The sequence below is a fragment of the Elgaria multicarinata genome, chromosome 4, assembly GCF_023053635.1.
Source record: "Elgaria multicarinata webbii isolate HBS135686 ecotype San Diego chromosome 4, rElgMul1.1.pri, whole genome shotgun sequence".
Taxonomy (NCBI): domain Eukaryota; kingdom Metazoa; phylum Chordata; class Lepidosauria; order Squamata; family Anguidae; genus Elgaria; species Elgaria multicarinata.
The window spans coordinates 23358510-23384003 of NC_086174.1; the positions used below are offsets into that span (position 1 = coordinate 23358510).

The following is a 25494-nucleotide window of genomic DNA, read 5'->3' on the forward strand; positions in this document are numbered from 1 at the left end:
GCCACCCAGAGCTCTCCAACAGCCAGTGGGTTCTTCAAAAGTGCTCTGAAAGCAGGCTGTTTGGAAACCTGTGCTTTGGGGGAAATGTAGAAGAAAAGAGGTGCCATGCAATCAAACAATGAAGTTTCATATTATAACATAACATAGGGAATGGCATGTGGGCCATCCCTGGCTGTAAGCAAAATAAAATTTAAGGGGTGTTTTTGCTTATCGCTGCTTTATCCAAAGCCATTCCCTCTGATTGGGTGTTTAGTACACTGCATCATAATGACAGTAGTGACAATGCATGCAGCTACTAGTGGGTGAAATGAGGCAATTAAGGACAGTCAGGGCCCCTGCCTATTAAGAGGACTGGCAGGAAGTCACCTAACGTCACAGGATGGAATAGACGTACTACTAAATGTTGAGGCAAAGCATAGTTACATCTGTACTTCAGAGAAAATTGCCTTGCGATGAATTTCCATTCCACTACTGGTCCTAAATCATAACAATCAATAACAAGGAGACCTAGAAGTAAAAATGCTTGGTGGACGTCGCCTTTCAACGGGCGTTGAGGATGAAGAGTCTGAAGCTTCTCTGGAAAAGGTGTGTATGTATGTTAACACATTTTCATTAGGGTTATGACAATGTTCTGTGGTAACGGATAACTCAACAATGCGTAGGCCTCAACCATGCACAAGATTGTCACAATGGTTAGCAAATGTCGTTAACATGAAATTGCCTACTCATGAAGATAAGCTGATTACCAGGGGTGGGGGGAGATGAGATACCGCTTGATCAAAACTTGCCTAGGAATTCTTTCAAGTAGTAGACAGCACTGCTAAGCCCTACTTCCATTGGAAAGTGACATGAAGAACCATCTCTTGATGCATTTAAAGAGTTCTTGGCTTGGGTAGAGAAGGGGATTTGTAGCAGCAGCAATCAACACATACATCTAAACCAGGGAAGGAGATTCTTACTGGCATTTCTTGGCATGGAAGAGTAGATTTCCAGTGGCAGACAGGAATGGCATTACCAATCTATGGTTGTACATTGCAAGCTATGTTTACAAGGTTGGAAATATAGCTATTTTGAGATAGTTGGTATATCCTTGGGCCTTCCCATGTGGCACTCAGAGCACATACCTCTTAGAAAACTGGTGTACATTCTAGCACTCCATTACATGCCTCTTGCAACTTCATATCTATTAGTGCAGTAACTTACTGATCTCCACATTTCCTCTTGCAAATCAAGAGCTGGAAGAGTAACAGCAAAGGCAGTACTGGGGAGGCAAAGTGCCACACACAACCCCAGCAAGAAGCTTCAGAAGGGTAGGCAGAAGATAGATCTGGATCTTATTGGTAGCTCTCTGGATGATTTGCAATAGATCTGCAAGGGTTTCTTTCTCCCAAATTGTCTAACGATCGCAACAACCAAAAAAAGCCAAATACGTTGCTGAGAAAGGTTTATAGAGGAACCAAGGCCCTTTCTACACCTAAGGGTTATCCCAGGAAAATGGAGGGATCGTCCCTGCCTGTTCCTGGGATCCCCTGTACGGCATTTGGATGCACAGGAACGATCCCAGGACATAGGGGTGGTGTAGACATGCCCCAAGAGTGGATATTTGTGTGAATGGGCTTGCAAGCTCAGTTCTGGTACTGATCACAAATTCCTAGGCTGAGCATGTGATTGGAGGAGGCACTCCGTTCCTTAATTCATAGCATGTGTTTGCCTGCCTTAGCTGCTATTTTGTACCTGCCGCCAGTTGTGGATCTTGGGGCTCTAGTGAAAAACAGAACCGATCCCGCAAGCATGAAGTCTTCCTGCACTTGTACTAGAATGCATGTGTTGTACACACAAGGTCCCACATTCAACCTCTGGCTGCTCCAATTTAAAAAGATCTCAAGCAGCAGGGTCAGGAAAAGCCCTTGCCTTAGATCTTGGGGAACAGATGGTGCTGGGCTAGATGGACTGTGGGCCCGGGGCTGCTACCCACCCTATGCACACACACTTGGGAATAAGACCGGGTAAACATGCATAGAGTTTCAGTGCCTGGCAGCGTTATATGATCACTCCCTGTAGCCAGGTCACATGTGGACTTGGCCATCTTACTGTTGCATTTGTATTGGGACTTGACTTGATATGTGTGTGTGTGTGTGTGTGCGTGTGCTATGGTTTCCATAAAAATACATTTTAATTTGCTTCTATTTTGTTAGTTGTGCAGAAGTGAAGAACTCCCTTGGAAGTCAAATGTAGGATGAGAGAGCTTCATTATGAATCCAAAATATGCCCTCCAAGTCAATCTAGTGCAGCTTTCCCCCAACTAGTGCCCTGTCTTGGACACAATTCCCAGGATCCCAAACCAGCATTTGGCATGCTGGCTGGGGGTGATAGGAGTTGTAGTCAACATGTCTACAACATCCCCAGGTTGGGGATGGCTGATCAACTGTTTAGACTCCCAAAAGCAATTAAAAAAAGCTCATCCAATGCCAAATGGCAATTGGATTTGAGGTTGGGAAAGCAACTTTAGGCAAATGTAGCAATTGTGCAGGTTCAACGAGATTTATATTCTATAGTCCCCATGCCCTTGAGTGAATGAAACAGCGCTCTTGAGATGTTGCCATGTTGGCATTTTTTGATCCATTACTTATTGCCCCTAGCATGTTTTAATAAAAATGTATTTGGCTGAAGGAGGGAACCTAATTTTTAAAAGAGCTGAACATGGATTTTGAGAGAGTGTTCTTCCTATGGTGGTCTACACACACAGGCTTGGGTCCTGGCCAGTGGTGGCAGTAGAAAAAAAATTCAGGGTGGGTGGGTTGCACAGCAGGGGCGAAGTACATTTCTAGGTGGCAGGCTGTGCCCCACATATTAAGGTCTCCAAAGAAAAATAACGGTATATCTTACACTATAACCAGGGTGTTAGCTATCACACCCAATTTTGTGTCATCTGCAAATGGATAAACATCACCTGTACCTCCTTGTCCAAATCATTAATAAAAATGTTGAAGAGCACTGGGCCCAGGACTGAGCCCTGCAGTACCTCACTTGTTACCTCCCCCCAGTTTGAGAAGGTTCTGTTGATAAGCACTCTTTGAGTCCGATTCTGTAGCCAACTGTGAATCCACCTAATAGTTCTTCCATCTAGCCCACTTTTAGCTAGTTTGTTAGGGTGACCATATGAAAAGGAGGACAGGGCTCCTGTATCTTTAACAGTTGTATTGAAAAGGGAGTTTCAGCAGGTGTCATTTGTATATATGGAAAACCTGGTGAAATTTCCTCTTCATCACAACACTTAAAGCTGCAGGTGCCCTGCCCTCTTTTAAATCTGGTCACAGTATAGCTGCAGTAATAGTATAGGTCCTGCACTTTAATTACCCTCCTAGAAACCTCTCTAGAATAACACAGAGAAAGCAGTTTGTGGCAGAGCCCACTTATTGAAACAAGGGAAGGTAGGGAAGGAAGAAGTCCATTTCACACAAAGGCAAACTGAGGCAGAAGGCAAATAAGGGTCAATTACTGCAAGAGAGTGAGTTTGGGTTGCATAATTGCAGCACACTTAAGTTCCGAGAGCAGGCTTTAAAAAAAAGTGTCTTAAACACACATGCACACAATTTATCCAGGGTATGTCACAGCACAGAGAAAGGCATTTGTAGACAAGCCCACTTCTCCAACATTTAAATTAAATGAAGATGGGAGACCAAGAAACCCATTTCACACATAGATAAATTGAGGCAGCAGCTAAATAGGAGCCAATGACTGCAAGTGAGAGAGTTTGGGTTACATAATCACATATTTAAAGGGGGAAAATGAGCTCCATCAAACAGGAGGAATTTAGCCACGAATATATATTAACTTGCGCCACGAAAAGCAAAGAAATTATTTTTTAAAACCACGTGTTCACAATATAATTGAGATTAATTATACAGCAAAACAAAATGGATTCTAGGCCCAAACATACACACACACTCAAGAATTTCTCAATATGAAAATCACACACACCAAGCCCAAATAGATTTTTACGTGACATGGCACCACAGAGTTACATGCATTCCCTATTGTCACAGCCCCATGAAAATATTTTTACATGAATCTATTGGCTCTGAAGAGAATGGTTTTTGTTAAAACAAAAGTATTTTTGCTGAGGGAAATAATCCCCTACCCACCCAGAAATGAACAAAGGTGATCAGCAACCAGCAGCAGCAAGAAACATTACAAAAAACAGCAATAAGATCATGCCAGGATGAAGATGACAGTGATGTTCTTGAAGCTGCCTGCCCCCACCCCACCCTGCTCAGACTGAGCTGGCCAGATAGACAAAGGTTAAACAGCAAACAGTAAAACTTTAGCAAAACTATTATACCCTGGGCAAAACAGGCTGCTAGCAAAAAGCAACATGCAAACAAAACAAAACCCAATATACATAACGACAATGTGCGGAATATTAAAAACCCCAAAAAGCTTTTTGCAACCAGCAGAAATATTCTACAAACTGGATTCAATTCACGAAAAGGCAAAAGGGGGGTAAATAAAATGTCCCTTAGTGTAGAAGATTTGAATAGTGTATTGAGCATTTTCCTGACAAACAATATTAGGAAGTGTTTTTATAAGGGAGAGCAATAATATAAATGCTAGATTGTCAGCAGCCTTTCTTAAGGGAATGAAATTATATTAGTAACTTAAAGAAAAGGAGAATCTTTTAAAACATACTTAAACAGGGTGCAGTTGGCAGCCACGGGGAAAGCAGAGGCAGCAACCTGGGGCCCAGCCCCTTGCTCCTTACGTCTTCCTTGTACCTTCCTCCTCTTCAGTTGGATTTTGCTCCCACCGGAAAAGGAGCAAGTAAAGCAGGCGTCGCAAGCGTCTGCTCACTGAGGCTGCTTTGCCTGGCCTGCCTAGCACGTGCTGCTCTCTGCTTCAGGCTTGGGCAGTCGCTCCTTCCTAAGCTTCCCACCCTGCCCCACCTCTTTCTAAAACAACAAGCCCCTTCTTCCAGATAATTAATCACTATGACAACGAGGCCTTTAAGCCTCCGCCCAAGCAGTCGCCCAACAGTGAGCTGACCAAGCAGCCCTGGAACTGGATCAAATCCTCGTCTCCACTGCTGCTGGCTTCTCGGCCATCCCAGAATGCAGGCAATTATAACAGGAGTCCTAAAACTGGGGTGGCAAGCTCCTTTTTTTGGGGGGGGGTGCTTGCCCCCCTCTGCCCCCCCCCCCCTTGGAGCCACCACTGGTCCTGGCCAGCTGGTAGCAGAATGAAAAATGCTGGCAGAAGAGATTTCTCCTGTCCTCAGCACGGCGCCCAAATCTGCTACAGAGATAATGTTAGGGGCAATAATGTTAGGGGCAAATCAAGGGCTGCAGGGAGAAGGAGAGGGAAGTTGTGTTGTGTGAGTAGAAGTCTGCGTGTGCAACGTTCAATTTAACCCCTATTGCTTTTGCCCCACTGTCGCCTCTGGACAAAACAGCTTTTGCAGGGTTCTGAAACAAAGCGAAAACCGGCACAAGCTGTTTGCCAGAGGTTTAAAAGGCAGAACAAGCTCACCAACCGCAAGCAGCAATCCTTCGTTCAAAAGTTCAAAAATCAGTTCTTTGAAGTTTCTCTCCATCTATGTCTCTCCATATTTCTTCTTCTGGATGAGAACACCACGTGGATTGTGATGTCACAGATACGATTGTAGCTCTGACACAATCCGACAAACAGTCAGCCAGTTCCTTAAAAAAAGGAAGAAAAAAAAAAAGTGGGCGGGAGAGGAGAAAACATGGGTGGCACCAGTGATAGCAGCCGAGCAAGCAGACAATCGGAGGTAAATGCTATACATCTTGCCTTTAGTTTGATAGTAGGTCTAGACATGCTCTCGTAAGAAGAATGCATCCTAAATAAAGGGAATCATCAAAGTCTACCTTTTGAGTGACCTCATTTGTTTCCACAGAAAATGCAAATATTAGTTGCTCACTACCCACCGGAAGTCATGCGCCACTGACCCTTGCTGAAGAACTGGATTTCAAACACAAATAAAAACTTTTTTTCTCTCTACTCCTAGTCAAGCTTCAGTACCGTTAGCCAGGCTCACATAGATCCACATTAAGGGTTCAATCCCATACATGTTTAGACAGAAAAAAGTCCTACAATTCCCAGCATGCTTCAGCCGGCTGGCTGGGGCATGCTGGGAGTTGTAGGACTTTTTTCTGTCTAAACATGTATAAGATTGTGCCCTAGTTTTGTTGTTGAAAGAGGAGCATCTTCCTCAATTATATGAGCATCCTTAACTCAACATTGACACGCCGATCCTTGTAAGAAGGACTGGAGCAATTAGTTTATTCCTGCCTCCCCAGCTTTTACGAATGATCCTTTTGTGTGCCAGTGTGGCCTTGAACGCAGCTTGCAACCAACCATTAAAAAAAATGCAGTACACAATCAACCATAGAATCCACAATACTACCCAAAAAATTGCAGTATTTTTAAAATAAATTAAAATAAGTTGAAATTCATCTGCTGAGAACTCTTATATAGATGCATATAAGCGATCAGCCGATTGAAACCATCCACAAAAGGGAGACTGGGAGAGCTTAAATGCCCTTTTGAAATGGACAGTTTTGGGGACAAATGTAACATTAAAACATAAAAAATTGTTCGCCTTTATTTGGACTGCGGCTAGGCTAAAAATAGTGGCAAAGTGGAGGTCCAATGTAGAACTATCTACTATCAGATGGAAGCAAAAAATATGGGACCTCGCTCTTATGGAGGGGGGGGGGGATTAAAAAGCAACTCAAGTTCCAAAGTGGTCAAGCACCATTAGTCAATTCCTGAGACTTGGCAACCATTTATTGAATCAGCAAATATGAATAGAGCCTACCTACACTTGCCAGCTTCCCATAGTCAAATTCGGAGAAATAGCTTGGAAGGCATTACACAACATGAACTTAACAAGCTACCCCCTGCCCCCCCCCCGGATCATTCAATTTATTTATTTATTTACAATATTTATATACCGCTCCTCATTCAAAATTTCGGAACAGTGTACAAGAGAAAATAAAACAAAAACAGAACAAAGTAGCAATAATGGAGGTACGTTAAAATAATTGGTGTCAGATAAATTTATCTGATTATTGTTTGTTCATTCTAAAATATATATATTTTAGAAAATGGGGGAAAGGGGCTTTTTGTAATAGCCTTTCAAAAAGTTGCAAGTGAGGGAGTCAGACTGGGCATCACTACAGGAAAACACCTCTCCCAGATACATTGCAACTTAGGCCTAATCTACACCAAGCGGGATATTGCACTATGAGAGCGGTATGAAAGCGGTATATAAAAGGCAGGAGCCACACTAATGCTTTATAGCGGTATTGAAGTGCACTGACAAGTGTTGGGGCCCATTGCACATGCCATATCCCACTTTCATACCGCTATATTCTGCTTGATCTGGCTCCTGCCTTTTATATGCCGCTTTCATACTGCTTTCATAGCAATATCCTGCTTGGTGTTGCTCTTTTTCACATGTCCAGTATCTGTGTTTTAATCTTTTATTTAAAAACGTAGAGGCAGGATTATTGAGGTAGCCTCTTATGCATTACAAAAAAAAACACCAGGAAATAACCCCACCAACAAATAGGATGGGAATGTGCATAAAATGTCCATATGCTAACTTATGTGTATAGACGAACATTTAGACGTAGTGCCTATAATTGTAGTAGAAACATAATACATCTCACCATGGACCAGGTGTGCCTGCTCAGTCTGCTGACCAGGTAGGGATGGATGGATGGCTTTTGGAAAATCCGTTCGGTCTGCCTTTCTCAGTTTGCCAGGTGCCTGTCTTGACACTGTCTGTTCATCGGTGGAAATGGATTTTTCACAATTTCCCGAGTTTGCACAAATTCGCATTTGCGAAAATGCACAAATCCCCGCCCCTTGCACATTTTTCATGCTTTGGCCTCAGGAAAAATCATGATTCATGCTTTAGACCTGGGGAAAGCTGGTCTACTGTGGAATTGGCAGGTCAGAATCAGAATCACAGATATCTAAACTCACTTGATTCTGTTGTGGATTTCTCCGCTATCCTTATGCCTGGGTGCTAACTATGGATGGTCGACATCAAGGCCTTTGCTGCTCTCCATTCTTAGGGTTCTTTATCCTTCTGTTGGGCTTGGACTGGGCAGTCCTTCAAATGGAGGACACCTTCAACTGGAGGACTGCCCTCTGTAAATTAGGACACCTGGCCACCCAAATCCCTGCCCTCACAATCCCTGCATCAGAATATATGTATTTCATTTTTGTGCTTTTTTGCTACATATGAAGGTGTTAGTTTGTTTGCATCTATGAATGTCTACTGCAAATGGACAAATAAAAATGGTCCACATGTTGAATATTCAATCTGGGTTTTTTGAAGGTACTTGAGAAGGGAAAAGAGACGCCGGATTTTAGAAGAGATACGTGGTGGAGGGAGTCACTCAGGGTATGTATAATGTTCATCGCATTATTCTCTGGTTTGTGCTATCAAGGTAGAAACGTAAATAGTATATGATATAATAACCAATCTGGGGAAGGGCTGCAGAGATGATGATGATGATGATGATGATGATGATGATGATGATGATGAAATCTATACTATTCTATATCCCTGACTGGTTCACATTAAACTATATATAAAATATACTTGATTGAGTTAAAGGCTGTTTCCAGGTGGAGGGGTCCTAGCACTAACAGTCATAAAGGCACTGGGGAGCTATTCCATCTGTTTTTTCTTTATGGATTTTCTGCTGTGGTGGGGAAACACAAGAGGTTTGTGGGTGGGAGACAGCATTATCTGGAAATCCTGAAAATGTCTTTAATGAGGCCCAGCAATGGCACCATGAAATCCTCGTCTTGAAGCACACCTAGAGAAAATCAAGAGATTCAGCATTTATTTAGCATATTTGGAATGAAGTAGAATTCTGAAGTATTTTTGATGAAGGGCTAGATATAAATATTTTAGAAATAAACAAATAGATAAATAAAAAATAAAAATAAAAAATGGCATGTGCACACACTTGCACATGCGTAACTACATTTCAGTTTAGAACTTCAAAGTAATGAAGAAGGGAAGGAGGAATTTGCACCAAACTCTGCCCGTGTATACTGCACTGGGCTCACTGGAGGGCAGGTGAGATTCAACCTTATATAAAAAGTAATTTTTGTGAACCGCCCAGAGAGCTTCAGCTATTGGGCGGTATAAAAATTTAATAAATAAATAAATAAATAAAATAAATGCTGGATTGCATAAGTGAATTACTAGCTCTGTACATATGTAGAGTTGATTCTAGGTGTAATCATACTTAGAGCAGACCAATGGGACTTAAGATATCAATCAATGATTGGCTTAAAATATCATGCAAATCAATGGGACAAAGACAGTCATGACAAACTTAAGCCAAATTGACTGCAATGGGTCTACTGTAAATTTGACTATGGCCCTTTCTACACCTAAGGATTATCCCAGGCAAATAGAGGGATCATCCCTGCCTGCTCCTGGGATCCTGTGTGTGTCATTTGGATGCACAGGGATGATCCCAGGATGATCCCAGGAAAAAAGGCAGGTGTAGAAACGGCCTAAGTATGGATCTAATCCATAGTGTTTTATTTGAAAGAGGTCAGTGAAATCTAAATTCATATTGGGAGACATGCACATAGCAGAGTTTAACTGTTACATTTCTTTCCACCAGCCAACGCCAGTACCAGGTTGTTACCCAGTTAGGGATTTTCTTGAAGATGCTCAGCTGAATCCGGTGAAAGCAACATATAATTTTAAAAGTGAAGGCAGAAAGAGGATGTCTATCTTCCAGCAAATGCCTGATTTAACACTACCAGACACTTTCAGATACAATCCTCCTTCATTTGTGGAATTGGCAAGGAAAAGGCCAGCAACGTATTCTTTTAAGAGCACATCAAGGGAATGTCCCTCACGTTTATCCTATAGAGATAAGGTAAAAGTGAACTAATAACAGGGGCACATTAATCTTAATAACTGAACTTTAAAGTACTATCGAACAGATGCAAAATATATGGCTGGGACATCTTGGATGGCACCAATAGTATCGTACAGACGTTATCCTATATCATTGGTGCAGGGCCGGCCCTATCATCAGGCAGAGAGAGATGGCTGCATTGGGTAGCAGAATTTCGATGTCTTGCAGGGGCAGTAGTGTGTTAGTTTTTAAATTGGTGATTATTCTATTTTTATTGGTAGGTTCCTGTGCTTTAGATGCCAAAATAACTTGGCAATCTTTTGTTGCTCTGCCTCAGGTAGCAAAGTGTGGAGAGCCAGCCCTGCAGGGGTGTCAAATATTTTTTAGACCAAGGGTTGAATTCAATCCTCAGAGAACATCTTGTGTTTTGCATGGCAAAAGTGGGTGGGGCCAATACACTCACAAATATTCAGTGGTGTTATCACATTTCACACACATACCGTATTTCTTTGATTGTAAGACACCATTGATTGTAAGACGCACACTAATTTCAGTATCACCAACAGAAAAAATAACCCTAAGACACACCTGCGATTCTAAGATGCACCCCATTTTTAGAGATGTTTATATGGGGGGGGGGGAAGTGCGTCTTAGAATTGAAGAACTAAGGTACATACAAGCATGCATATTCACACACATGTACATGCTAATAGCAGTGGAGGTTGGTGGTTCCGATTCCTGTGAGGCTGTAAATCCATTCTGGGATTCAAACAGAACCAACCAGAACTCTAAAGGATCTATCCAAGGTGCTGAACCCCCACCACAAAATAGTTTCAGCACCTTGGATAGCTCCCTTAGAGTTCTGGCTGGTTCTGACTGAAACCCAGGCTGGATTCACAGCCCACTGAAATCGGAGCCACCAGCCTCCAGCGCTATTAGCATGAACATGTGTGTGCATGTGCGTGGCTGTATGTACGTGTGTATGCTGTGTGAGCATTGACTAATAGTAAAGTCATCATTCGAGTGCTATTCCCTTCTACAGCAAAAACGGCATCCTACTCGCCCACCCACACGGAGGAGGTGTTGACAGGTTTGGAGGAACCACAAGGTTTGCAGAAGTACAAAAAAGAAAAGGAAAGAAAACCTTTAGATAGCCCACTATCTGAGTAGCCACAGAATGCTAAAGAGTCAGTTGAGGCAGGGAATGGAAAATGGGGTGGGGGTGAATAGAAGGAATTATCCTGGAAGCTGGCAGGACTGGCTGGCTGACTGGAATCCAGAAGAGGAACACCTCACACTGAAACATTTTGTTGCAGCTCTCACTTGTTAACTCCGTCTGTGTTTTCATAAACATACACAGCAACGGGCCTGTTCAGACAACACACTAAGCCATGATTAGGCCACTAAACCTTTTGCAGCACATGGTTAGTGAGCAAGGTTAAACCTTGGTTATGTAGCTACCATGGTTAGGAATAGTTCACATGTCCTGCTAAGCCATAATGTTTAGCTCAAAATTTTGGGCTGCATTAATAGAAGTATAGCTTCCAAATCACGTGAGGTACTGGTTCCTCTCTATTCGGCCCTGGTTAGGCCTCATCTAGAGTATTGCGTCCAGTTCTGGGCTCCACAATTCAAGAAGGATGCAGACAAGCTGGAGCGTGTTCAGAAGAGGGCAACCAGGATGATCAGAGGTCTAGAAACAAAGCCCTATGAAGAGAGACTGAAAGAACTGGGCATGTTTAGCCTGGAGAAGAGAAGATTGAGGGGAGACATGATAGCACTCTTCAAATACTTAAATGGTTGTCACACAGAGGAGGGCCAGGATCTCTTCTTGATCCTCCCAGAGTGCAGGACACGGAATAACGGGCTCAAGTTAAAGGAAGCCAGATTCCGGCTGGACATCAGGAAAAACTTCCTGACTGTTAGAGCAGTGTGACAATGGAATCAGCTACCTAGGGAGGTTGTGGGCTCTCCCACACTAGAGGCCTTCAAGAGGCAGCTGGACAACCATCTGTCAGGGATGCTTTAGGGTGGATTCCTGCATTGAGCAGGGGGTTGGACTCGATGGCCTTGTAGGCCCCTTCCAACTCTGCTATTCTATGATTCTATAATTCTATGATTCTATGATTCTATGTGTAACTACTGTGGCTTCAGGATAAATGTATTTCATTTTTGTGCTTTTGTGATATATATGAAGGTTTAGGTTTGTGTGCATCTAGGAATGTCTACTGCAAATGGACAAAGATAGAATGTTGAATGTCCCCCCCCACATATAAACTTAAATCCAGTGCTAAGGCAGCAGAAGCAAACTCCATTTTATTCCTGTATTCATGAAGGAGCTATGACTGAAGTGAGTTTAAAATGTGTAATTGTACGTGCTCACAGAATGTTTTTTGTTTGTTTGTTTTTTTGGTCAGGCAGGTTTGCATTTTGATGAAATATACCTAATTTCATTCTCTGGCACTTCTAGGCAGGACTGGAATAATTCTTGCCTTGAAACCCTGGAGTGCCGCTGGCTATCAGTATCAACAGTACTGAGCTAGATGGACCAGTGGCCTGATTCATTCAGTATAAGGCAGCCTCCTACGTTCCTCCTGCAAAAACAAATGTCTTTTAAATAGTTTGATCTGGGCAAGTACTTTAGTACAACGTTCCAGCAGTAAAAGAAATACAGTTGATTTTGTGGGCACAATTAAAAGAGCTGCTTACGTCCTTTAAAACACTAAACAGCTTGGAACCAAGAGCGGATCTACACAGAGTAGTGAAGGTGTCCTGAAAGCGCTTGCGTGCGCCTCCAGGGCGCCCTGAAAGTCTTTGTGTAGATCCTGCCTACCTGTCCAGAAGAGGTGGCGGAGGAGGAGGAGGAGGGGGAGGAGGCGGCGGCCCCGCATCGCCCCTCACGAGGACGGGGTGAAAAGTTCCCGGGCTCGGCGGCTTCGCTGGGGAGTCCTTGCCGCCGCCACTGCCCACCTCCCCGCCGGCCTCCTGCTGCTGGCGAAAGAGCCACCCGGGTTGGAGAACTCGGAGGAGAAGGCGGGGCGGCGGCTTCTTCCGCCGAGCTCTCCAACCCGGGTGGCTCTTTCGCCGGCAGCAGGAGGCTGGCGGGGAGGTGGGCGGCGGCAGCAAGGACTCCCCAGCGAAGCCGCCAAGCCCGGGAACTTTTCGCCCCGTCCCCGCGAGGGGCGATGCGGGGCCTCCTCCTCCTCCTCCTCCTCCACCTCTTCTGGACAGGTAGGCAGGATCTACACAAAGACTTTCGGGGCGCCCTGGAGGCGCACGCAAGCGCCTTCAGGATGCCTTCACTACTCTGTGTAGATCCACTCCAGGATACCTGAAGATTGACAGCCACCTCCTACTGCATGAAGTTGCCCAATCATTAAGATCTTTTTTGGAGACCCTGCCCACAGTCTTCCAAATAACCTGGGTGGACAAGAAGAAATAGGGCCTTTTCAGTTGTGGCACCTCACCTTTAGAATTCATGCCTTTATCCAACCATCATTTTTCCTTTGCCAGCCCTCGGAAATAATCCAAGTGAGAGGCCCTTCTCAGTTTTCAGGGCAGTTTGAAGCTTCCATTAAAAATTGAATGTTGAATTGTGAATTGTTGGACTTTTATTTGCTGTTCTTTGGTATTCCGTAGAGAAATTAGAGCTGTGCATAAATGGCCTCTTGAAATTCTCTCCCCCTCTCCCCGGGGTTCCTGTCAGCCTTGGGCCGCCCGCCCAGCTCACATGAGATTAGGCTGGGGCCTTGGCTCACAGCAGGCAAGCGGCATCCCACCTGGCCACCAAAGGCCCCAGTCATGCCTCCATGATGCTCCGGACCGTGGCGCTGCCCCCTTCGTGGGGGGGGGGGAGCGAAAAGGCAGAAAGGGGGTAGGATTGCCTTGGAAAGCCCGGAGGAGTCGGGCGAGGGGCTTAGCGACCTGTATCAGCTGATGTTACAAGTTGTTACTGTTGCTTAGCAACCTGTATCAGCTGAAGCCTTTACAGAAACATACCTAAGCGTTTTATATAGAGAGATTTTGGTGGCGTTTCTAAGAACTGTGAAGTGGCCAATGCTGCTGCTGCTGTGTTTCTTTTTATTACATGTCTCTCCATTACTTTGCAATGCCCAGGCTGCCTGTGCGTCCTAATTTGAAGAAGCCCTGTGGGAGGAATTACCTCATGATGTCTTCCTTTGGGCTTTAATTGAAGTGTGGGAAGCCAAGGAGGCTACAGGTTGCTGGAGAGATGATTGTACGATGGGGGTGGGTGGGGGGAAGAACACGTGCACATCTCCTAAGTGAAGTAAGCAGAAAACTCTGTATCCAACCCATAAGAATTTCTCCAAAATTTTCTTCACCATTGAATTTATTTTCAAAAACAACTTTTCTGCCAAACTGAATGAGAATGGTCAGAAAAAAGTACGGGAGAAATTTTTGGCATAGCACTAAGGAAAATGTTGGATGTTTAAATTTGTTGGCTACCTTGGGAATCTTTGCATAAGCATTTGAAATAATTCTGTAAAAGCTAAGTTGCTTACATCTGTATTGCCTGCTCTTGATTCTCCACAGACTATCGATGTTGATCCAGGACAATATGATCTTTTCCCTCCACCAGTCCCCACATTGCCAACCAAGTAAGTACAGGCCTTCTCGTTTTGTTTTTCCGTCTGCATTGGTTACTTTTGCCTGCTTTGTTTTAAAGCCATTGTTTTGCCTCATTTCTGAGCTGCCCATTTCAAGCAGCAGCATTTCCCATGCCAGAGGGCAAAGGGCATTGGTGCCAACAGCCAAGATAGATTGCTGTTGATTGCCAGAAACAGGCTTAAATTAAAATGTCTTTTTCTACTCAAAGAAGGCCCTTGCTCAAAGGCCAGGCCTCCATTTTCTTGGAGGCTGTGAGCAAAGGATCAGCATCAGAGAAAGTGCTCTAACTCACAAGGAACATACTGTAAGTAGCAAACTTATACCAGGACAGACTATCTGTCCATCTAATCCAGTATTGCTTATTCCAGCCTCCCCCAACCTGGTGTCCTCCAGATCAGTTGGACTTCTACCCCCATTGTCCCCAGCCAGCATGGCCATTCTGGCTGGGGATGATGGAAGTTTCAGGCCAACACACAGCTGAAGGGCACCAGCTTGGGGAGGGGTGATCTGTTCTATTGATCTTCAACTGGAGAATGGCCAACGTAGCACCAATTTTAAAGATGGGATCCGGGGGAAGTTGGAAATTACAGGCTGGTTGGCTTAGAAAATGGTGAGTAAGTGGAGACATGATAGAGGTGTACAGAATTATGCCTGGTGTGGAGAAAGTGGATAGGGGGACATTTTTCTACCCCTCTCATAACACTAGAACTCAGGGTCATCCTATGAAGCTGATCAGGTGGAAGGTTAAGGGCAGATAAAAGGAAGTGCATCTTCACACAGTGCATAGTTAAACTATGGAACTCCCTACCACAAGGTGTAGTGATCTCCACCAATTTGGATGTCTTTAAAGGGGGATTGGAGAAATTCCTAGAGGAAATGGCAATCAATGGCTAGTAGTCCTGATGGCTATGTGCTACCTCCATTATCAGAGGCTGTAAGAGTATATACACTAGTTGTTGGGGAACATGGGTGGGAGGGTGCTGTTGTGCTCATATCCTGCTTGTGGGTTTCCTGTGGGTAGCTGGTTGCCACTGTGTGAACAGAATGCTGGACTAGATGGACCAGATGGACTAGATAAGAAGAGCCCTGCTGGATCAGACCAAGGGTCCATCTAGTCCAGCATTCTGTTCACACAGTGGCCAAGCAGCTGCCCATAGGAAACACACAAGCAGGACATGAGTGCAACAGCACCTTCCCACCCATGTTCCCCAGCAACTGGTGTACTGGAGGTAGCACATAGCCATCAGGATTAGTAGCCATCAATAGCCTTTTCCATTAAGACAGATCTGATCCAGGATGGCTGTTCTTATGTTGGGACCCACAGACTAATGGGGTCTTAGCCTGCCTGATCTAAAGTGGGTTGTAAAAAAATGGGTTGTACCACCATACAAATGTAAAACAAAAATGAAGAACTGGGTCCTAAAATGCAGGTTTTGGCTAAAGGTGGGTTACAGGTCTCAGTAGGTTGAAATCTACTGGTTACTCTGACTGGCAGTGCCTGCACCATACTGGCTGTTATGCCATGTATGCCTGGAATGGACTACAGAAGGGGCTTTTGGAGGTTGTGGAAGTGGTTGGGGACAGGTAAAGAGGGCTGTGTCACCATGGACAGCACTGTGTGCAGCAGTCCGACTTCCGCAAGAACGGTAAGAACTTAAGTGCATAAGACAAAACCGATGGATCAGATCAAGGGGCTGTTTTGTCCAGCATTCTGTTCACACCGTGTCCGGCCAAGGAGGACATGAGTGCAATAGCACCCTCCTTCCCATGTTGCCCAGCAACTGGTGTAAATAGGCATATAGCCATCGGGACTAGTAGCCATTGATAGCTTCCCCTCCATGAATTTTCAATCCTTAAGCCATCCAGATTGAAAACCACCACTACATAGTATGATGGCCACCATTACCACCTTGTGCAACATTGGACTAGCAATATGTTCTAGCACGTTACAAGGACCAGGGTATTTTGTGGCAGGCTAAGTAGGAGTCATTAAAAAGAAGAAGCTCAAATTGGTTAACAACAGTAAGTCAAAATAAATATAATGAAACTAGATTAGTAGAAGCAGGAGAACATAAAAATTAGGCACCTTCCAGCGGTAGAAACAAATCAAGAAACAAGTTAAAATCAGATCCATACAGGAGCTTAAAAACCAGGGAACCCATATTCTGTAGGCAGACAATGCAAAAGAGAGTTGGTCTTAAGATCCAATGAAGTCAGTGAGAGGCAGAAATAAAAATATACTGTTGCCAAAGCCATTAATTTTCAAAAGTACTCAATTACTTTCATTCTTTCTCTCTCCTTTAAATGTAGGAATTATATGTTTCGGTCTGCAGTTCAAAGGTTTCCCACTTTTGATCCAGTAAGTATCATACTCATTAATGATTGAAGGATGTTGGTGGCCCGCTCACTACTGAAAAGAAACCTGCACTTAAATATCCATTTTCCATGGAGTTGGTAATATGTATTCTTCCCAACCCCAGAGCCAAGGCTTCAACATGTATGCTTCCCAATCCTAAAGCCAGGACTGGCCCTACAATGAGGCAGAGTAAGGAAGCTGCCATTGGTAACATATGTTGTGGTGCAAGGAGCAGCAGCAAGGTGCTGAAGGACACAGCTGTCTGCCATATGACCGGCTCTGTACCCCCCCCCCAAGCCCACTTCTCCTAAGCCTCAGGTGCAGTGGAGGAAGCTGTCCCATTGCCTGTATTGACAGAAGATTCAGTTATCAGTTCAGTTCACTTTTATACATGGAATGAGGGAGGCAAGGCACCATTTTGCCATTTATGTCAGGCAGAAAATGGTGGTCAAAGGTCTATTTCTGGTCACCATACCAAAAAAAAACCCAGCCCCCAAAACCACCCTTAAATGTTCAAAGGGTTGGAGCAATCGTGATGAGGAAATGCTATAGCATCTGGGACTGTTTAGCTTGGAGAAATACGGAGTAAGTGGGGACATGATAGAGGTGTACAAAATTATGCATGGTGTGGAGAAAGTCGATAGAGAGACATTTTCCCATCACACTTGTACCCGGGGTTATCCCATGAAGCCGATTGGTTGGAGATTTCGGACAGATAAAAGGAAGTACGTCTTCATACAGTGCAGGGTCAAACTCTGGAAGCGCTATCACAAAACATAGTGATGGCCATCGATGTGAAAGGCTTTAAAGGGAGTTAGACACATTCCTGCAGGAGAAGGCTATCAATGGCTACTAGTCCTGATGGCTATGTGTTATCTCCAGTATCAGAGGCAATATGCCTGTGTACACCAGTTGCTGGGGAACATGGGCGGGAGGGTACTGTTGCACTCATGCCGTCCTTGTGGGTTTCCCGTGGGCAGCTGGTTGGGAGTTTGACTAACACAGAGAGATTGATGTATTCCACTTGCCTCTGTGAAGGCTGGAAGAGCTGGGCCTGAGTGACTACAGATGCCCATTTGCCAAGGGGTAATTTAGCGTCATGGTGGATCCAGACTGCCAGGCCTTCCCATCCAGCCAGGCATCTCTCCCTGCCAGGCCCTGCCCTCTCACGGCCACACACCCTCACCACAGCAATCTGGCAATGCGAGAAGAAGGAGATCTCTTCAGCACATTGTCAGATCATGGCATTTTCCTCTCTGCATGCTGAGAAAGAGACAGTCCCTTCTTCAGTATACCGAGGGGAAAAAAGAGAGGCAAGGAAGAGAGAAAGAGGGAGGAGAGGGCAGAGGAGGGGAAATAGAGAATGTTGCTTAGGCTCCACCTACTTTTTGGCCACTCCCACTTTTTGTTTAGGCAATGCTCACCCCTGGCATGTGGCCCCCATTGGGGTTTTGTAGACCCAGATGCAGTCTTTGGGCTGAAAAAAGTTTCCCGCCCCTGATTTAGACCTTCTGGCTTCGAATCCTTGAGTCTACTGCCTTGACCTGGAAGCAGAAGGTATGGCTTTGCTGACCAGGCAAAGGTAGAAGGTCAGGTTCCTTGTCTCTATATGAGACCTGGCCAATGCAGAGGCTTTGATACTGCCTACAGAGGACTTGGAGGGCAGGATATATCCACAATGCATGGCAATTCACTAGGCATGGGCCCATTCCAGTTCAAGCAGTGGTGTTCCCAGCATCTATCTATGTAGGACCACCTCAGAATCAATCCATTGGATGGCTCGGGTGTCCAAACACCAAATGCTTGCCACAACACTGAAAATGCATATGCCAGAATACTCTGTGTGTGTGTAGTTAAGTCAGGGCTGATGGGGACGCAGCACCTGAACTTTTTTATTAGCAGGTACACTGACATCACCTGCCACCTTCAGATTTCTCTGTTCCTTCTGTTCTGCAATTCTCACAGTAGCTGATGAGGGGAGGGCAATCATTTTCCCCAGCAACAGTATACTGTTTCCAGTTGCGATGGAAACTATTTTGGGGTGGCTTTGTCTCAAATGGACAAGTAAGACCCATTTGCTTTACAAAATACCTTCTCCTGGTGGACATAAAAACTGCAGAACAGGTTTGTTGATACGGGTCAAAACAGCTGCCTGAATGTTTGGACTCTCCTTGGCTGCATGGCTCTGGGGACCGTCATGTTGTGTGCCTTCACTTCAAAATTTACCATGACACCACTGAAGACTGTTGAAGGACAGAAGAGACCTTGAGCAGGAGAATCCATATTAGAAGTTCTAGCCTTCATAAGAGTTTGAGCATCCTAGTTACAAGACACCCAGGGCCACACATTTCGTACTTGATGGATGTGTTGATTGCGATTGTCCAGATACGGACAGGAAGAACAAGCCCGCTGACATTATTGATGCATCTGTGCCTCCAGTTAATAATAACCAGGATTCAGGAGCAGAGGCTATGAGGAAGTACTGAGATCTTGTCATCAATATTAAGCAAGTGTATCAGCTGGATAGCCTATGAGTCAGCCTATCATAATCTTGATAAATGGCTTGATCCTGAAGGCACTGAAAAGGGAGCACAGACCATATGAATCTCCCCCAAAGACAAATCAGTCATGTCCCCGAAGCTGTCACTTCAACACAATCAGAAATTATCCAGAAGACCTTGAATTTCAACACAGAATTATCCAGAAGACCTTGGAAGGGGCTGTAGCTCAGTGTGATAGAACACCTGCTTTGCATGCAGAAGGTCCCTGGTTCGATCCCTGGCTTCTCCAACTAGGGTGAGGAAAGAATCCTGCCTGAAACTCTGGAGAGCCACTGCCAGTCAGTGTTGACAATACTGGGCTCAACGGACCAATGGTTGACTCAGTGTAAGGCAGCTTCCTATGTTCCTATGAATCAGACGTGAGGCGAGTGGTGAGAGGATGTCCGGAGACAAACTTGCACATCGCCCATCCCTAGCCTAGGGTGACCATATGAAAAGGAGGACAGGGCTCCTGTATCTTTAACAGTTGTATTGAAAAGGACATCAGGTGTCATTTGTATATATGGAGAACCTGGTGAAATTTCCTCTTCATCCCACCAGTTAAAGCTGCAGGTGCCCTGCCATCTTTTAAATCTGGTCACTCTAATATAGCTCCTGCAGCTTTAACTGTTGTGATGAAGAGGGAATTTCACCAGGTTCTCCATATATACAAATGACACCTGTTGAAATTCCCTTTTCTATGCAACTGTTAAAGATACAGGAGCCCTGTCCTCCTTTTTAGATAGCTAATAGCAAATTATTGGTATGCTAATTCAGAGCAACAGTGATTTACAAGCGGCATGGTTGGTGGTGAAAAAGGGCAATTCTCATTCGGACCTATGCTGGTCCATAAAGACCAGTCATATTGGCACTGGGTGGTGTTGACGGCGGCTATTTTTATGTTCAAACAGTGACAGTAGATCAAAATAAAACCCTTGTAACAGGAAGTACTTCTTGTAATGAAGTACGTCCTGTCTGGGATTCTGTCCTACTACCATTCCTCTCATAGGTAACATCAGGAAGTGTTCTTAGACTGGGCAGCCCTAGCCTTCATCCCCAGCCTGGTTTTATACCCCAGAACCATTAGCAAAGCTAAGGTGATTCTTATCAGCCAATCACAAGCTTACTTAGGGTGGCCATATGAAAAGGAGGACAGGGTTCCTATATATTTAACGGTTGTATAGAAAAGCGAATTTCACCAGGTGCCATTTGTATATATGGAAAACCTGGTGAAATTCCCTCTTCATCACAGCAGTTAAAGCTGCAGGAGCTATACTAGAGTGACCAGACTTAAAAGAGGGCAGGGCACCTGCAACCATTGTGATGAAGAGGAAATTTCACCAGGTTCCCCATATATACAAATGACACCTGCTGAAAATTCCTTTTGAATACAACTAGGGTGACCATATGAAAAGGAGGACAGGGCTCCTGTATCTTTAACAGTTGCATTGAAAAGGGAATTTCAGCAGGTGTCATTTGTATATATGGGGAACCTGGGGAAATTTTCTCTTCATCACAACAGTTAAAGCTGCAGGTGCCCTGCCCTCTTTTAAATCTGGTCACTCTAGTATAGCTCCTGCACCTTTAACTGTGGTGATGAAGAAGGAATTTCACCAGGTTCCCCATATATACAAATAACACCTGCTGAAATTCCCTTTTCTATGCAACTGTTAAAGATACAGGAGCCCTGTCCTCCTTTTCATATGGTCACCCTAATAAACTGTTAAAGATACAGGAGCCTTGTCCTCCTTTTCATAGGGTCACCCTAGCTAACGGAAACAGTCGTCTCAGGCTTTCTGGAGTGGGCAGAACGTTCTCACAATCACTCACCTGAACTCGATCAGCCCAATTAGTGAGAGTGCTGCTGCGGCCTTGAAGCCCAGGACGGGTCTTGATCATACACACAGATGGCCTCACAAATACGTGCAGGCTCAGAACAGAACTTTGCAAGCTCCCTGGACAGAGAAAGAAAATGGATTTCTTAATGTGTGCATGCATGGACACACACACACACACACACACACCAGCTATCCTGATATAGATTGCTCTTTCCTCACTGGAGGCAGGGGAAAAGTAATCCCTATGAGGGTCTCTGGGGCAGGGAGTGGGGAGCTTTCTTTCCCTCCCCTCCCCCACCCCACCCTCTGGCAACTCTGATACTGACTGGTCTTTCCTTACGGTTGCTACCAGCCAGGAAAGAGTCATGTGGTTGCTGGCGGTGGGAATTTGATGGCGGGGGGGGGGGGGTTCAGGGCATCCATTGGGGAGCACAATCAAGGCCCACAGGCAGCTTATGGGCCATAGATTCTGCATGCCCAATTCAAGTGCATTGGAATATTAAGGCACTACAAAGCAATACACATCTCACATTGCATTGATTGATATATAGATTCTTTAAACAAACAAACAAAACCCTACGGTTTACAAAACAATGTTAAGGCTCTACAGCTTTCAACCAACTACCCAAAATCAGGGAAATTGGGAGTTAAGGCTCACAAGCCTTAATGCCACATCCTCCGTAAGGAGGGAGAAAGTGCAAGTGAAATTCTCATTCTCCCAAAGCAGATGAACCATGAGAACAGGATGGAGGATATGCAGAGGTGACCGTTGGGATTGTGGGAAACTGATGATAAACAACGACAATGGTTAACACATGGCGGCCATCCTGGCCTGACCAGAGCTGGTCACAAAAGGTTGCCAACACTTCTTCAGAAACACTTCTGCGTGAGCGAGTGTTCTTTTGTTTTTTTCTGTTAACTGACCTTTCTCCCTCAGTCTTTAACCAAACTCCCTGAAAAATTCAGGTCATGTAAAATAGGCATTTCTTTCTGGCATACATAAATTTCAGGAAGATTGGTGAAACCTTTTCAGTTTTATTAAGGTTAGAATCACCACACACCCAATTCCTCTTTTCAATAGTGGAACCCGGTTTTTTTTTCTTTCGAATTTAACTAAGGACTAGGGATGTGCTCCGCTCCGATTAGGAGCGTAGAAGCAGTAGCGGATTGGCCTGCTCCGCCTTACCCAGAGGCGGAGTAGGAGCGGACCGCGGACCCCCTAGAAGCAAGGCGAAGAGAAGCGACCATTTTTCGGAGCTCCGAGTTCAGTCGGAGCGCTCCGGTCGCCATCTTGAAAACATTTCGCCATAGGATTGCATTGCGGCAAATAATCGCGCATAACTACGTTGTTTTTGAAGCTATCGTTCTGGAAATTCTTGTGCACAGAGAGTCGTGGATGGGGGTCATTTTGAGACCACTCTCACCTCTCTGCGTGCTGTGGTTCACGTGCAATATTTTTTTAAAAATCGGGTCAACCGCGGGGCTCAAACTGCGTTTCGGCTTTTCGCCCATAGGATTGCATTGAGGGAAAGAATCGGGGATAACTGGGGGGGGGTTTAAGCTATCGTTCTGAAAATTCTTGTGCACAGAGAGTCGTGGATGGGGGTCATTTTGAGACCACTCTCAACTTTCTGCATCGTACGGGTCGCGGGCTAGAAGTTTTTTAAAAATAGGGTCAACCGCGGGGCTCCGTTTCGGCTTTTCGCCCATAGGATTGCATTGAGGGAAAGAATCGGGGATAACTGGGGGGGGGTTTAAGCTATCGTTCTGAAAATTCTTGTGCACAGAGAGTCGTGGATGGGGGTCATTTTGAGACCACTCTCAACTTTCTGCGTGCTGTGGTTCACGTGCAATATTTTTTTAAAAATCGGGGTTTGGGTTTTTTTTTTTTATTATTATTATTTTTTTGGAAGCGATGACAGGCACATTCAACTCCCAATCCTGATGAGAATTCATCTCCTCAGAAAGCATCCTCCTCCAATCCCAGCGTTGGAGGGGGGACTAAGGCAGACCCACCCTGAGAACTTTCTGTTTTGTGTCTCTTTGTGGGTTGGCGTTCGTGGAGGGAACACTTACTTAGCTAGTGCTCCTGCTTTGGAGATAGATTAATTTAATATAGGTTTAGTTTGGCGCGTGTGTGTGTTTGTTTGCTTCTTTCTGACTTGTAGCTTAGTTTGCCCTGTGTTTTCCCCTTACTTTGATTTAATATAAACTTTATTTTTGAATTTTGGAGTGTGTGGTTGGGTTGGTTGCCCCCCCCCTTCCCTGTATTAAAGCCTGACTGTTCTGCTTTTGTGAAAGCTTTCTTTTGAAAGCATACACACACTTTTTGTCCCATTTCCCTACATTTATATTCTTAAACATATTTTATTATATTCTTTCACATAGTCCATTAGTATATATTCTCATACATATTATATTAGTATTCATATTTTGTTCTTCTTATAGTAGTGGTTGGTTCTTTTTCCCCCTCCCCTCTCTTAAATCCTGATTGTGTTTCCTTCTATCTTCTATATACCAAATATACCAAAAAAATTGGATTCTCTTTTTCTTCTCTGTGTAACTTCGACGGAGTGGGCTGCTTTTGTCAAGTTCAACAGGCAGCCACAGATTGAGCATTTTGGGGAAAGCATACGCACACCATTTCCCTATTCTTAAACATATTATTATTATATTCTTTGACATAGTCTTAGTAGTCTATTAGTATACATTCTCATACATATTAGTAGTAGTATTCATATTTTGTTCTTCTTATAGTAGTGGTTGTCCCATTTCTTGTCCCATTTCCCTACATTTATTAGTAATATTCTAAAACATATTATTATATTCTTGTAGATATTCTTAGTAGTATATTCTCATACATATTAGTAGTAGTATATTTTATTGTTCTTGTCCCATTTCCCTACATTTAAACATATTATATTCTTCTTATACATATTCTTAGTAGTACCTTATACATAGTATTAGTAGTATTAATATTTTGTTAGTCATCATGAAAAGAGAAAGCAGGCGTGCTGAAAGCAGCAAGGCTCAGTCTGCCAGCAGGGCTTCCTCTCCTCCTGTGAAACTCAAACGGGCAACTCCTTGGCTGACTGCTCCAAAACAGAAGCAGGACAAGCAGCAGGCAGAGCCACTCTCTTCTGCAACTTGTGCCCGGCGTTCTCTTTTTGAGGGTGGGAATGGGAAAAGTGCCCGTTTGCAAGAGGCACGTGGCAGCAGTGCCATTAGAGGAGGAGGAGTATCCCCAACTCCTTCATTCTCCTTTCAGCCCACGAGCCCGCTGATGGACCTAGACGAGGTCCTCAGCACAGTGGAGGGGGGGGAGGAGGAGGAGGCGGTGGGCCTCCAGGATGTGGGGGCTGAGGAGGAGCAGCAGCAGGCCGAGGCTCTCTCCCCAGTCTCATCCCACACCCCTGTTTCTGTGGCAACACCAGAGAGCTCAGGCGGGCAATTGGTGGTGTCACCACAGAAACGAAAGACAAGCATCGTGTGGGACCACTTTGAGTTGGGAGCGGATCCCCGCTTTGCTGTCTGTCGCCACTGCAAACTCAGCCTAAGCAGGGGTTCATCGACAGGGCATTATGGAACCAGCAGCATGAAGATGCATCTTCATAGGCAGCACCAGGCGATCTTGCTGGGGAAAGAGGCGGGCAAGGCGACTGGTTCCAGGGGAAAGCCGAAGGCTGCTGCTGGCACTGCCACTCTAAGCTCTCCATCTCCCATCCCCACAAGGGTTAGGCAGGCAACCCTGCAGGACATGGGGTGGGGGAAGTATTGACCCACAAGATGGCGTTTTCCAATGCCCACCCAGGGTGCTACTGTGTTGGGGCATCTGCCGGGACTGACTCCTCCCCAATACTAGATCTATGACATGTCACTCTGCCTGCCCCTCTGCTAGCCTGTCCTCCTCGGTGACCGACTCGCTGGGATGGTTTGCGTTTGCAATGCGTGACTAACTGCAATGCTGGCTTAGAAACCAGCCATCACTTCCTTGTGCCCCCAGAAATGCCCGCAGCCTGCCTGCCTGCCTGCCCGCCTCCCCCGGGGTGCTGCTGTGGTGGGGCATCTGCCAGGACTGACTCCTCGCCTACTCTGCCTGCCTCTCTGCCCGCCTGGTGCCTGGTTTGCTCCCAATCGTCCTCCTCTGTGCCCCTCAAGGCGTAACTGCTGGCTTAGAAAGAAACAACCAGCCATCTTTGCCTCAC

General features: G+C 45.0%; 1 protein-coding gene across 1 annotated transcript in view; it reads left to right on the plus strand.

Annotated features, from left to right (window-relative positions):
- The first annotated feature begins 519 nt into the window (after positions 1-519).
- STPG4 (sperm-tail PG-rich repeat containing 4) overlaps positions 520-25494 on the plus strand; it is a 38091-nt gene continuing 13116 nt past the window's right edge. The window contains exons 1-5 of the mRNA XM_063123969.1: positions 520-585; positions 8372-8437; positions 9684-9944; positions 14481-14545; positions 16866-16914. Coding sequence (XP_062980039.1) covers positions 520-585; positions 8372-8437; positions 9684-9944; positions 14481-14545; positions 16866-16914 — 507 coding nt within the window. The remainder of the gene's footprint in view (positions 586-8371; positions 8438-9683; positions 9945-14480; positions 14546-16865; positions 16915-25494) is intronic.